This window comes from Schistocerca cancellata, chromosome 1 (assembly GCF_023864275.1).
Source record: "Schistocerca cancellata isolate TAMUIC-IGC-003103 chromosome 1, iqSchCanc2.1, whole genome shotgun sequence".
In the NCBI taxonomy this organism is placed as follows: Eukaryota; Metazoa; Arthropoda; class Insecta; order Orthoptera; family Acrididae; genus Schistocerca; species Schistocerca cancellata.
Window position 1 is genome coordinate 938,733,441 of NC_064626.1, and position 14,229 is coordinate 938,747,669.

At 37.0% G+C, this 14,229-nt stretch overlaps 1 protein-coding gene across 1 annotated transcript in view; it reads right to left on the minus strand.

Moving 5' to 3' along the window:
• The window catches only part of LOC126191510 (3-hydroxyisobutyrate dehydrogenase, mitochondrial), a 76,281-nt gene that overhangs the window by 22,780 nt on the left and 39,272 nt on the right, over positions 1 to 14,229 (minus strand). The window contains exons 4-5 of the mRNA XM_049932408.1: positions 11,948 to 12,069; positions 3,582 to 3,792 (exon numbers count right to left, since the gene is read on the minus strand). Of these exons, the coding sequence (XP_049788365.1) occupies positions 3,582 to 3,792; positions 11,948 to 12,069 (333 nt within the window). The remainder of the gene's footprint in view (positions 1 to 3,581; positions 3,793 to 11,947; positions 12,070 to 14,229) is intronic.

The window sequence follows — 14,229 nt, forward strand, 5'->3', positions numbered from 1 at the left end:
TCTGGAAATAACATATGAGTTTGCTCAATGCTCAATCTTAGGTCCATTATTGTTCCACATATAAGAGGCAGTCAAATGAAAATGAGGCACATGGAAAAAAGTAAGTAAACTGTTTAGTATTTCAAAAGAAATCACCATAACTGTTAATATATTTGCCCAACTGTGAAACAATACTGTCAATGGCTTCATGGAAAAATGTTTGTGGTTGCTTTCAGAACCATGATTGTATCCACATGTGTATCTCTGCAACTGAGGCAAATTGACAGCTATGGATGTCTTACTTTAGGGCTCCAAAAATAGGAATAGCATAGGCAGCGATTGGTGCTACTGCTGTGCGTTAATTGTGACGCCATGTTCCAGAAAGTCGGTGAGCAGTGGATTGATGAACAGCATTATTCTGTTGCAGGATAATGCCTGCTGACATGCTGCCGAGACTGTTTCAACTACGCTGCAGAAATTTCACTGGGGAGCCCTTATACGTCTTCCGTACAGTCCCAACATCCCCTCATGCAATTTCCATAATTTTGGAGTTCTGAAGAAAGACATTCATGGCCTTTGATTTGCTTTGACTGAAGAGATGCACACTTGGGTACAAACATGGGTTTCTGAGCAAACACAAGCATTTTTCCATGAAGCACTAAGCGTCTTGTCTCACAGTGGGATAAATGTATCAACAATTATGGTAACAAATTTTGAAATAATAAGCGGTTTTCAATTGTGTTAGTTTCCACCTTTCTTAACACTATGCAATATAATTAGATGTTTATTACTGTTAATGGATATTATTTTACTTGTTAGGAGTTAAAGGAAAACAGGATGACCCAGAAGTCCATTAACATTAGAAAATTCAATGTTTCACAGAGTAATGTAGATAGTGAGACACAAATTGAAACAAAACATGTTTGGAATGAAATAGGGTGTTATTAAAACAAAAAAAGTGCACAAAATAACTAACAGATGGTGCTTTATATGACACAAAAGCAATCATTATTAGACTGGAGCATAACTTTGTAGCATCTTTTGTTTTTCATATTGTTATTCCAGTTGCTATGAGTTAATTTATTGATTGTCATTTTTTATTCATAGCTCACTGTAGTTATTTGAGTCTACATTTTGTCATTTGGAAATACTGAGTGGAGCTGCGGACACTAGAATATGGAGTGCCAATTGGAGAAATTGGACCATTTGCAACACCTATTCTTTTGCTTCAGTTCAATAGAGGAGTGACAGCAGTGGGAGCAGCCAAAACACTTGTGCCGTTAATGGGCCACTGGACAGAGCATGGAAAAAAAAATGTTTTTTTTTTTCATTTTATCAGGGATTGTTTTGACATTAGTGACTCTGCAAGTTGTGGAAGACATTCAGGGTTTGATTATGATTGTTTAAATGCATTAATCCACAATGTTCCATGTCAGTGTACCTGAAAACTGGCAAGTGTGATGAATTGTGATCATTCCACCACCATTTGACATTTGCATGCAATGGAGAAGGTTCAAAAATCCGGTGTATATATATATTGCATACTCCAAGCCAAAATCATAAAAATCAGCAGATGGTTATATGTGCATCTCTGCTTGCTCACTGTCAACTGGCTCATGAACAACACTGACCATTTCGATCCTGTATTGTTACTGGTGATGAAAAATGGTGTTTTTATGATAACTTACAGAAAAGAAAGAAATGACTAAGCCAAAACAAAGAAGCAATTCCCCATACAAAGACCAGTGCACATCCACTAAAGATATGTTACACATCTGGTGGAACAGCAACAGTGTGGTGCTCTATTAATTGCTTCCCTGAGGTGTAACCTCAATTGCTGAGATGTTTTGCAGACGAAATCCAAGAACAACAACCAGGAACACCACATGAAGTGATACTATTCCACGATAATGCCCATTCCATGATAATGCCCACCCACATTCTGGTAGACAGCAAAAAATACAATAAAGGAGTTGAGTTGGGAAGTCATTCCACATCCAACTTATTCACCTGCTCTTGTGCCCTCCACTTATCATCTTTTCCATTCTCTATTTAATAACCTTGAATGGACCTCCTTTCTGGATGAAAATTTGTTCTGATCATGGTTTGACAAGGTCAACTTAAAACACCATTATTTCTACAGTCACAGAATTGAAAAGTTACCCCAGCAGACTCTCAGAAATAGTGAAGGAGAATATATTATTGATGACTAAAGTCTCTGTTACGTGTATCTGTTGTGTTTATTAAACTTATGGAAAAACACTATCCACCAACCCAATAGCATAACAACAGATTTTTTTAGCAAAGATGATGGTCTTTACAATAAATGCTCAAAATGCTGGCAGTCATTCATCAACAATACCTGTAGTCAAGGGACAATGATGCTACCAGCACGTTACAGCATATCAGTAGATATGGTGAGAAATTGCTGTCAGATGTTGTTTTCCAGCATTCTTAATGAGGTTGGACAATTGTGGTACACTTAAGACATCAGATAAACCCCAGAACTATTAATCACATGGATTGAGGTCCAAGGGCTTGGGAGACCAAGCATGACAGAAGTGGCATCTCAGCGCATGATCCTCACCAAGTGATGTGCACAACAGATCTTTCTCACGTGTAGCAATATGGGATGGAGCACCATCCTGCATAAAAGTCGTACCTTCCAGCAAGTGTTGATCAGACAGGCTGTGGATGGTGTGATTCTGTAGCATGTCGGTGTATCTCACACCTGTCACTCTGAAAGTTTGAAAAGCAGCTTCCTACCATCCAGTGTCATCTGTTGGCGAGTTTTTGCAGCCTTTTTGGTTTCAATATACACCATGTCATTTCAGTTGCGAGTGTCAAGTTTTATCTCTCTACCTACATTATTCAGTGAATTAGTTCATTTTGAAAGGTTAACAGGCTTTTGGGTCATCCTATACATTCATTCTTGCTGAAGCCATTTAGAAATCAGATTTGAAAAATATTAATGTATCAGATAATTTTTTTCTTTCATTTCACTTCCTTTATCTCACACAATATTCATATATTGAAAATATAATGTAACTGGATGGATAAAAGATATACTCACCAAACAGCAGAAGGAGAAAGCATATATAAAAGGTAAGTAGATGTGCAAGCTTTCAGAGCTGGTGGCCCCTCCTTCTGGCAGAAGCACTGAAGGGAAAGTAAGAGAGATGATGGAAAAGGACTGGTGAGGTTTAGGAAATGGGAGAGTGTTTGGAAAAGTCATCCAGAATCCCAGGTCAGGGGAGACTTTAATAAATAAATAATTTGCAACATAATTTTTTACTTTTTATACTCTGTTTTCCTCATGTTTCTCAATGTGTGACAGCCGAAAGTACTTTCTTACTTATGAAGGTGACATGTTTCATACGTAATTCACTCAGAAGATACACAATGCTTATGCTTTTAAGTCTTTCTCCAACAACAATGCAGAATAAGTCCAGTTGGAAATGGAGATACATTGAGTTTGTAAAACAGAATAAAATCTATTTTTTATTTAACTGATAATCTGAGATTAGCTAAGATGATTAATAGTGCTGCAGTAGATTACAGTTAAGAAAACAAAGTTTAAAGAAAATAGTGAAGCCACTGACCTTATGCCAAGATTCATTGCTTCTGCAGTACCAATCATACTTATTGCCAGCAACATATTATTACACATTTTAACTGTTTGTCCTGAACCCGCAGGACCACAATGGACAGCACGTGAACCCATGTGCAACAGAAGATCTTTAACAGTTTCAAAATATTTGTCTGGGCCACCAACCATGAAAGTTAACTTTCCTTCTTTTGCTGCAACCACACCTATAATGAAGGATGTTTGATATTGTATGAAATAAATTGGATGATTTCACTAACAGGTAAGTTATAGAGGTGTGATAATCATCTTGTGGTGCAGTTCTTCTTGTTGTCTCCGTGCTTGCTAAGAAAATGGGATGAGAAGTTCCGCCTTATGCAATACACCTTATTCCTTTTGTTTCACCCATACACACACACACACACACACACACACACACACACACACGCACACACACACACACAGACACACACACCCCTCTCTGCTCCAGTACTCATCACACACAGACTAACCCACATAAACCACACACAACTGACACCTAATACAACTCAAACTCGCGCGCCTCAGCCAACAGAACACGCTACGAAACAAATGAACGCCACACAACCACAACAACACGTAATGGCAGCGAAAACATAACAAATAGAAAATAAATTACGTTTTGCTGTTTGCAGATGACATGTTGTATATTGTGTAGCATAACAGCTACCAAAACAAGAGGACAATAATATAATGTAAGGTATGTTACTTTTCGCCAATTAAGTTATAAATGCAACTTTTACATAATGTTGTAAACGACGAAAATATTAATATGTTAACAACAAATTTACAGTTAAAAATAAATAGAACCCACTGATGATAGCACAAAAGTGCTGAAACATGTATGGGTGAAACAAAAGCAATAAGGTGTATTGCATAAGGCGGAACTTCTCATCCCATTTTCTTAGCAAGCACGGAGACAACAAGAAGAACTGCACCACAAGATGATTATTTCTACACCAAGCCAGGTATTTCCATCGCAGCTCTTCAACAAATATCAGAACACAACCATCAGACTTCATAAAACCATACTCAACATTAAGTTCAATAAACTATGTTTGGCATATAAAATTGTACCTCACTATGTAACAATAACTGTAAACAACATGTCACTAGCAGCTCAGCAGAACGTAAGGCAGAAATCATGTGGATAAAGCAAGAAATCCGGTCTTTGTATTCCAAAAAACAGACTCTGAATATTGAATTATACAGATTGCATTTAGAATTAGCCAACCACATAACATACCCACCATTTTTTGACGAACTAATATACAGGGTTAGAACATACACTGAGACCATAATAGGAAGAAAACAGACAATCCAAAAAAAGAAACTCACAAAAATGTTAAATCACACAAACACCCACCAATCCCACCACCAATACAACCAACACACCTTTCACAAAAGAGTGATTAATCTAACAGACATAAAATTATCTGAACAAGAAAGCAGCCTACTTGAAAAGGGTCCCAAACATAACATTAACACATTGGTGTCACATAGGACAGTAGAAAATACCATAACAGAAACTGAAAACATCATAAAGCAACAAGAAACACTAAACACACCTGAATTTAATGCAAACCTAACAAGAGAACTAGTTGCTGAGGAAATAAGAAATATAATCAAAGAGAACAAAACCACCATAAAAGAAAACACTAGGACTCCTGAAGAAAAAACCTACAGAAAACTACAGAATAAATTAACACAAGAAAATGCCATCATCACAAAATCTGACAAAGGTAATTCAATAGTAGTCATAAACAAACAGGAATACATTCACAAAACATTAGACTTCATCCAAAGCAACAACATCACAGAATTAACAAGTGACCCAACAAACCGATACCAAAGCAAGTTACAGAAAACCCTGAGAAACATAGAAACAATTTTCACAGAAACACAGATTAAAAAAATGATACAGAAAAATCCCAAGGCCCCCACCCTAAAATCATTGCCTAAAGTTCACAAACCCGGAATACCCATACGTCCATTAATTAACTTCACCAAAGCACCAACATACCACTTAGCCAAACACACACACACTCTGCTACAGACAATATACAAATATACTGACAACAGAAGTCTAAAGAACTCAAGTGACTTAATAGAAAAAATAAAAAATGAAAACATACCAAACACAGCAACATTGGTTTCATTTGATATAATTTCAATGTACACACACATCCCAGCAGAAGAAACCATCAACATAATAGAAAGAAACCTCCAACTGCAAGGAAACGTACCCACAACAAACATACAAGAAATATTAGCCATACTCAGGCTCATCACAGAACAGAACTACTTCACATTCAACAACAGATTTTACTCTCAACAAGATGGACTACCCATGGGATCCCCAATCAGCGGCCTCCTAGCTGACATTTTCCTCAACCAAATAGAAAAACAAATCTTTGACAAAATAGTAATACCAAAACAGTACAAAATAATATATTGGTACAGATACGTAGATGACATAATTTGCTTAATAGATGAACCACTGTCCCGCATAAAAGAACTTCATGATAACATAAACTCCATCCACCCACAAATACAATTCACCATAGAAACACAAACAGATGAAAACTTAACTTCTTAGATCTCACTATACACAAGAGGAACAACAAACATGAATTCACAATCTACAGAAAACCCACACTCACCAGCACCATTATTCATAACCAATCCAATCACCCCATAACCCACAAAGAAGCCAGCTTCAGATATTTACTTCACAGGCTGAACAAAATACCCATGAATAAGCATGACTACACACAAGAACTGAACACAATAAAACAAATTGCACAGGAGAATGGATATGATGCAAAGAGAATAGACAAAATAAACCACAAAATACAAAAACAAACAGCACATAACCATGAAACACACATACATACAAACACAACTCATCACACAACAAATCGGCAGACAGTAAGCAACAAATGGCACATAATGACTTACAACAACAAAGTCACACACAGGGTGGCTAATATACTAAAGAAACAAGGACTCAACATAGCATACAGAACCAACAACACAATACAGAGCAGATTTGGAAGAATTACCACCAACACTGACAAATACAGCCAATCTGGCATCTACCAACTTACTTGCAACTGCTGTCAATCTGTATATGTGGGCCAAACATGCAGGACCTTCAGAACCAGATATAATGAACACCTCAGAGCACTGAAAAGCAATAGCACACACTCAACATTTGCAGACCACCTGGTAGCACACAACCACCACCCAACAAACATTGAAACTGACCTTCACATCCTAAAAACCAGCAGCAGCCTATACCAAAAATTAACTATAGAAGAAAACTACCACATCCAAAAATCAATAGCCCAAGGAAAGAAAGTACTCAATGAATACACATCACTGTGCAACAAAACTCTCTTCACCACAATAGAAGAACTGTACAAGTAAAACACACACACACACACACACACACACACACACACACACACACACACACACACACACACACACATAAATCCTCTCTCTTTTCTTTCTTTCTTTCTTTCTATCTCCTTCTCTCTCTCTCTCTCTCTCTCTCTCTCTCTCTCTCTCTCTCACACACACACACACACACACACACACACACCCCTCTCTGCTCCAGTACTCATCACACACAGACTAACCCACATAAACCACACACAACTGACACCTAATACAACTCAAACTCGCGCGCCTCAGCCAACAGAACACGCTACGAAACAAATGAACGCCACACAACCACAACAACACGTAATGGCAGCGAAAACTCCGCCTATGTTTTGAATAATCGATAAACTGCATTGCCACACGAACACAGGCAAAGAAGTAAGCCCATTTACTTCGCCAACAAAACAGGAAAACCTACCACAACTTCAAAACTGTAAGTTACAGAAAGAAAACGTGATACAGTCATATTTCTGTTCGTAAATACATAACAAATAGAAAATAAATTACGTTTTGCTGTTTGCAGATGACATGTTGTATATTGTGTAGCATAACAGCTACCAAAACAAGAGGACAATAATATAATGTAAGGTATGTTACTTTTCGCCAATTAAGTTATAAATGCAACTTTTACATAATGTTGTAAACGACGAAAATATTAATATGTTAACAACAAATTTACAGTTAAAAATAAATAGAACCCACTGATGATAGCACAAAAGTGCTGAAACATGTATGGGTGAAACAAAAGGAATAAGGTGTATTGCATAAGGCGGAACTTCTCATCCCATTCCCATTATAGAGGTGTGGCTAGAAAAAAACCGGACTAGTACTGGTGAAACAATAAAACGAATGCAATAAGGCTGAAAGTCATGTGGCCTGTCACGTGACTCTCGCTCCACCTACTGCTCGAGTTTCATCTGCCTCCTGCACTCAGTCTGCCCGTGGCGTCTGTTTTAAGTAGTTGACGTTTTGTCTGTGCATTGGAAAATGTTGAGTGTACAGAAAGAACAGCGTGTTAACATCAAATTTTGTTTCAAACTAGGAAAATCTGCAAGTGAAATGTTTGTAATGTTACAACAAGTGTATGGTGATGATTGTTTATCGTGAACACAAGTGTTTGAGTGGTTTAAATGATTTAAAGATGGCCGCGAAGACACCAGTGATGACACTCGCACTGACAGACCATTGTCAGCAAAAACTGATGCAAACATTGAAAAAAATCGGTAAACTTGTTCGACAAGATCGCCGTTTAACAATCAGAGCAGTGTCTGAGTTAACAGGAGTTGACAAGGAAAGTGTTAGGCAGATTCTTCATGAAAGTTTCAACATGAACAAAGTGTGTTCAAAAATGGTTCCAAAGTGTCTCACAATTGAACAGAAGAAACGCCGAAGAATGATTTGTTCTGACATCCTGGAAAACATTGAAAGTGATCCCACCTTCTTACAAAATGTTATTACTTGCGATGAATTGTGGTTTTTTACTTACGATCCCGAAACTAAACGCCAATCGATGCATTGGAAAACTCCTGGTTCTCCACGACAAAAAAAAGCACGAATGTCAAAATCGAAATTCAAGGCAATGATGATTGTTTTTTTTTTTTTTGACATCAAAGGGATTGTGCACATTGATTGGGTACCAGAGGGACAAACAGTGAATCAGCATTACTACATTAGCGTCCTGGCTACCTTACGTGAGCGAGTACGGAGAAAACGGAACGATTTGTGGAGAAAAAAGTCATGGATCCTTCACCAAGACAATGCCCCAGCTCACAGTGCATTGTCAGTGAAGACGTTTTTGGCAAAACACAACATTCCCATCTTAGATCATCCACCCTACTCACCTGATTTGGCCCCCTGTGACTTTTTTTCTTTTCCCTTAAGTCAAGTCAGCTTTGAAAGGAACTAGATTTGAGACTGTTGAAGCAGTAAAAGAAAAAGCGACGGAAGTAATGTATGGACTTACCGAAAATGATCTGCAGCATTACTATGAACACTGGAAAATTCGTATGGAGCGGTGTAGAGACCGAGGAGGAGAGTACATTGAAGGAGATAACATGAAATTGTAAATAATTGTAAATAAATGTTTTTTCCAGCATCAGTCCGGTTTTTTTCTAGCCGCACCTCGTATCTTACACACACACATTAGGCACTGAAGGTAGTAGCAATTTCTTACAGTTCCAGCCTGTAGATGAATAAAAACAGAGGAATCAGGATTAACACTGATGAAATATGCTTGCTTGAGAAACCCTTGAGTATTATCAACAAGTTGATTTGTAGTGAATTGCAGACAAAGTGTGGTACAAAGTAATTTAGGAAAAATAATTGCAGAAAAATATTTCCTACAGAATCAAGGGACAAGAGGAGATTTGGTGTGTCACAAATACAACAGTAGAAAACACAGCCATGAATGTTGGAGAAAAGAGTCACAGATCCATGTTTGCTGATAGATTTCAGAGTAGTTTGTCAACTACTCCTCATAAAGTCATTAAAAAAAGAGAAAAAGACACAACAAACATACATATTTAAAAAAGACCAATTCAATTAGCAATTATGATAGCTCAAATATTAAATATGTATGAACCAGTAGTTTTCAAATACAGAGGTTCTGTACACTGAAAAAGATAACAAAAGTTTAGATAAAATGAGGCTATTCAGAAATGAAATAGCAAAGTCCCACTGAACCCAGGGTCAAAGAAGAGATGCAGGTAATGAAAAAATGCGCAATTTTAGTCGAACTGTCCTAGTTGATTACATGCTTGCATTTATTCACTACTGCTTATGCAGCCAACATGTCTACTTCCATCTTCACACTACACCATGGTAATAACAGTTTGAGCTATTTTACAAACTTGCTTTCATTAATTCACGCATTACATTTCGTATATCCTAACAGGAAGAGAATACACATGAATGAGGAATGAGACAATATTATAATAAGAAACTATTATTATACTTGTGTACTCTATTCAAACTTCTTGTATTAATGGTCTTCAGCCCAAAACTTTTTTGACATTGCTCTGCAGAAGTCTGTGCAAGTCTTTTCATCTCTGCATAACTACTGCAAGCAACAATAATTTGAATCTGCTCGTAGTCTTCAAGCCATGATCTCTGTCTGGCAGGTGAGAATATGACAATTCCATTACTTTAATAACTCACTGTTGGAAAATACTGACAAAATTTTTTATGTATGAATGAAAAAAATTGTAGAAATTGAACTTGGGTGAGATTAGTTGAAGATAGATTACAGAAAGGTATATCTCTGTTTATAGCATTTGTAGTACAGAGAAAGCTTTTAACAATGTCAATTGGATTGCACTCTTTGAAATTTTTATGGTAGCAGGGGTAAAATACATGGAGCGAAATATTATTTACATCTACTAAGGGAAACAGACTGCAGTTATGAGTATAATGACATGAAAAGGAAGCAGTAGTTGAAAAAAGGAATAAGGCAGGGTTGTAGCCTATCCTCAGGCTTATTTAATCTTCACGCTGAGCAAGCGGTAAAGAAAATCAAGAAGAAATTTGGAAAGGAAATTGAAGTTCATAGAGAATAAATAAACACTTTGCATTTTGCTGATGACACTGTAATTCTAGTAGAGACAGAAAAGAAAAATTGAATAGAATGGACAGTGTCTTGAAAAGAGATTATAAGATGAACATCAATAAATGTAAAGGTAATGGAATATAGTTGAATTAATCACATGATGCCGAGGGAAATAGATAAGAAATGAGACACTAATGGTAGTAGAGACTTTTGCTATTTGGAGATCAAAATAACTTATGATGGCTAATGTAGAGAGGATATAAAATGCACATTGGCAATGGTATGAAAAACATTTAGGAAAAATAAAACTCTCTTAACATGGAATATAAAATTGAGTATCGGGAAATCTTTCCTGAAGATATTTGTCTGGAATGTAATACTGTAAAGAAAAAGAAATGTGGACCGTATAAATTTGGAGAAAAAAAACATATAAGCTTTCCAAATGTTATGCAACAGAATAATGCTAAAGATTAGGTGGGTATATCAAAAAACTAATGAGGAGGTAGAGAAAAGAAATTTATAAGGCAATTTGACTAAAGAAGGATTTGGTTGACAGGAAACATCCTGAGGCATTAAGGAATTGTCAATTTGGTGAGGGATGGAAGAGTGTATGTACTCTCTCTCTCTCTCTCTCTCTCTCTCTCTCTCTCTCTCTCTCTCTCTGTGTGTGTGTGTGTGTGTGTGTGTGTGTGTGTGTGTGTGTGTGTGTAAGGGGGGCAGAAAAGGTGGGGGGTGTGTGTGTTAAAACTGCATATGAAGACCGAGGCTTGAATATAGTTAGAAGGCTCAAATTGATATAGGTTATAATAGTTTTGCAGAGATGAAATGATTTGCACAAGAGAGATCAGTATTGACTATTGCATCAAAATGGTCTTTGGACTGAAGGCAGCAACAACAACAACAACAACAGATACATATCAAACTTGTCAGACCTTAGAAGATACGGTAAACAGGGGCATAAATTAAAAAGATGTTTCTGGATAGTAGAATGTTGGTTGTGTTAAACATATCTCTGAGTGAAAATTGTTTCTATTGCATATTTGGTAAAAATATTTAATGGACTCTTCAGTGTAATTCAGGCGAGAATTCACTTCCATGGATGTGTCTCTTGCTCTGCATGTTGAGCATATCCATAATACATTCACACACGCACTATAGCAAATATCCACTAATAATAGGAGAGTTACAAAAGTAATTAATAGGATTTGATCTCTTTGTGTGTGTTCTGCATTGCCACTGTTATCTATTAAACAACTACAGCTTTACAAGTATCAAATTACGTGTCAAATTTGAAAACAGGAAGAAACTGAGAAATATGAAGTTTGTACATGACACACAAAACTGCTTACCTCCAGATACTGGGGCATCAAACTGCAAACAGCCTCTTTTTGTAGCTTCCTCAGAAAGCTCTACAGATAAATCTCTGTCAATGGTGCTGCAGTCTATCAGAAATGTGTCTCTGCTGACAGATCTGAATAAGATGTTAAAAAATACAAGCATTAGTAAGAAGTTAATGATCAACATGAACTGAAGAAAATGTGTCTTCCATTGCTAGCCTATGCTTTTGTAGTCCTTTGTTCAATCCTACATGATGGCTGTTTCCCTTCATCCTATTGCCAGTAGGTTATTTTATTCATGCCCATGGATCAATGACACCAAGTTATAGAACAAGACAATACAGATACAGGCTACAGAATGTTGATTAGGAGATAAAAGCAACTGATTTGCAATACTGTATACATATGATTGCTACAGTATAGTGAAAGGTTCTACATTATTGTGAAGAACTCTCATGCAGAATAAAACAACTGTGCTACAAGGAAGTCTTTCAACTAGGATTTACAATTCTGAACCTTATAAATTTTTAACTTTTGATGATAACCTATTGGAACAAAATTTACAGAATACTGTGATAGTTCTTGTAGACTAATTAGAACATTTTTATCCATATGCCAATGTTTTCTTCATCTGATTTTTCATCAAGCAACAGCTGCAATTCCCTTTGAAATCTATATTAACAACCAAACATCTCATGAGGGAATGTATAACAAACTGAAATGGCAGAATTACAATCCGAGGACACTTTAACAGCAATTTCCAGAATGTGCACAGACTGATGCAACAGATTGTTCTGATATTTCTTATGTGTGCTATAAATATCTTTTTTATGCAGGAGTTGTCCCAGTATATGATACAATAGACCAAAAATATACAAAGCTTTCATATTTGACTGTTAGTAAGAGTAGAGGAAACTGTGATGGAGAAAACATTTCAAATAGAGCCCTCCACCTACCTTCAGTTATACAAATTTGGAACATTTAAATTAACTTATTATTTACAATCTTCATATACTTAAGTTGTTAAGGTCTTTCACCTCAACATCATAATTTCTGTTGTGCAGTGCCATCTTGTGAGTTGTTCCTTCACCATAACATTACAAACTTACTTCAATAGTGCCCCAAATGGAAAAAAAAGCATTAATGGTATTACAGCTCTGCAGCGACTCAGGACCATATTTAAAAAAGCCTAGTGACAAAATCTGAAACAAACTTGTAAACCGACATGTTGTTTCCAGAATGAGCTACCGAAGGAGACGAGGTACTGGCAGAAGTAAAGCTGTGAGTACCGGGCGTGAGTCGTGCTTCGGTAGCTCAGTTGGTAGAGCACTTGCCCGCGAAAGGCAAAGGTCCCGAGTTCGAGTCTCGGTCGGGCACACAGTTTTAATCTGCCAGGAAGTTTCATATCAGCGCACACTCCGCTGCAGAGTGAAATTCTCATTCTGGAAACATCCCCCCAGGCTGTGGCTAAGCCATGTCTCCGCAATATCCTTTCTTTCAGGAGTGCTAGTTCTGCAAGGTTTGCAGGAGAGCTTCTGTAAAGTTTGGAAGGTAGGAGACGAGGTACTGGCAGAAGTAAAGCTGTGAGTACCGGGCGTCAGTCGTGCTTCGGTAGCTCAGTTGGTAGAGCACTTGCCCGCGAAAGGCAAAGGTCCCGAGTTCGAGTCTCGGTCGGGCACACAGTTTTAATCTGCCAGGAAGTTTCAACATGTTGTTGTGGAAAAACTCTCTACCCAAATACATCATAACAGTTTAGTGATCACTGTTGTGTAAGGGTCTCTGAGGCAGGCTGATCTGAGAAAGTCATAGCCTTTTCTTTCTCAAGTTGAATCTTCAAATGAGAGCTTCTCTCTCTGATATCTCCTCCACACCAGCCATTATCATCTTCTGACATCCTCTTAATCTCCATAACTTCCTTTCAAAACATATGGCATTCCGATACCATTATCTCTATCCCAAGGTCCACTGCTGTAAAATTCACCCTATGTACTCACCATCCATCACTTGTTCCATCTCCATCACTGATAAGCCTTACAATATCATCAGTAGATCAGCTTACAAAACCTTGCACACTTTACATTTGACCCATGTCTACTGCCCAATTCTGTAGCATCCAAGTAATTTTTTTTTTATTTTATAATTTTATTTAAAACCCAATGCAGAAATTTTGTTAATTTGTTTTTTGATGTGGTGACATTTTAAAACAATCTTATTATAATCAAAAATGTTTTCATAAATCAATTGTGTTAAGGATAAATATTTACCATTTTTAATATAACTGATCTGTAACATCT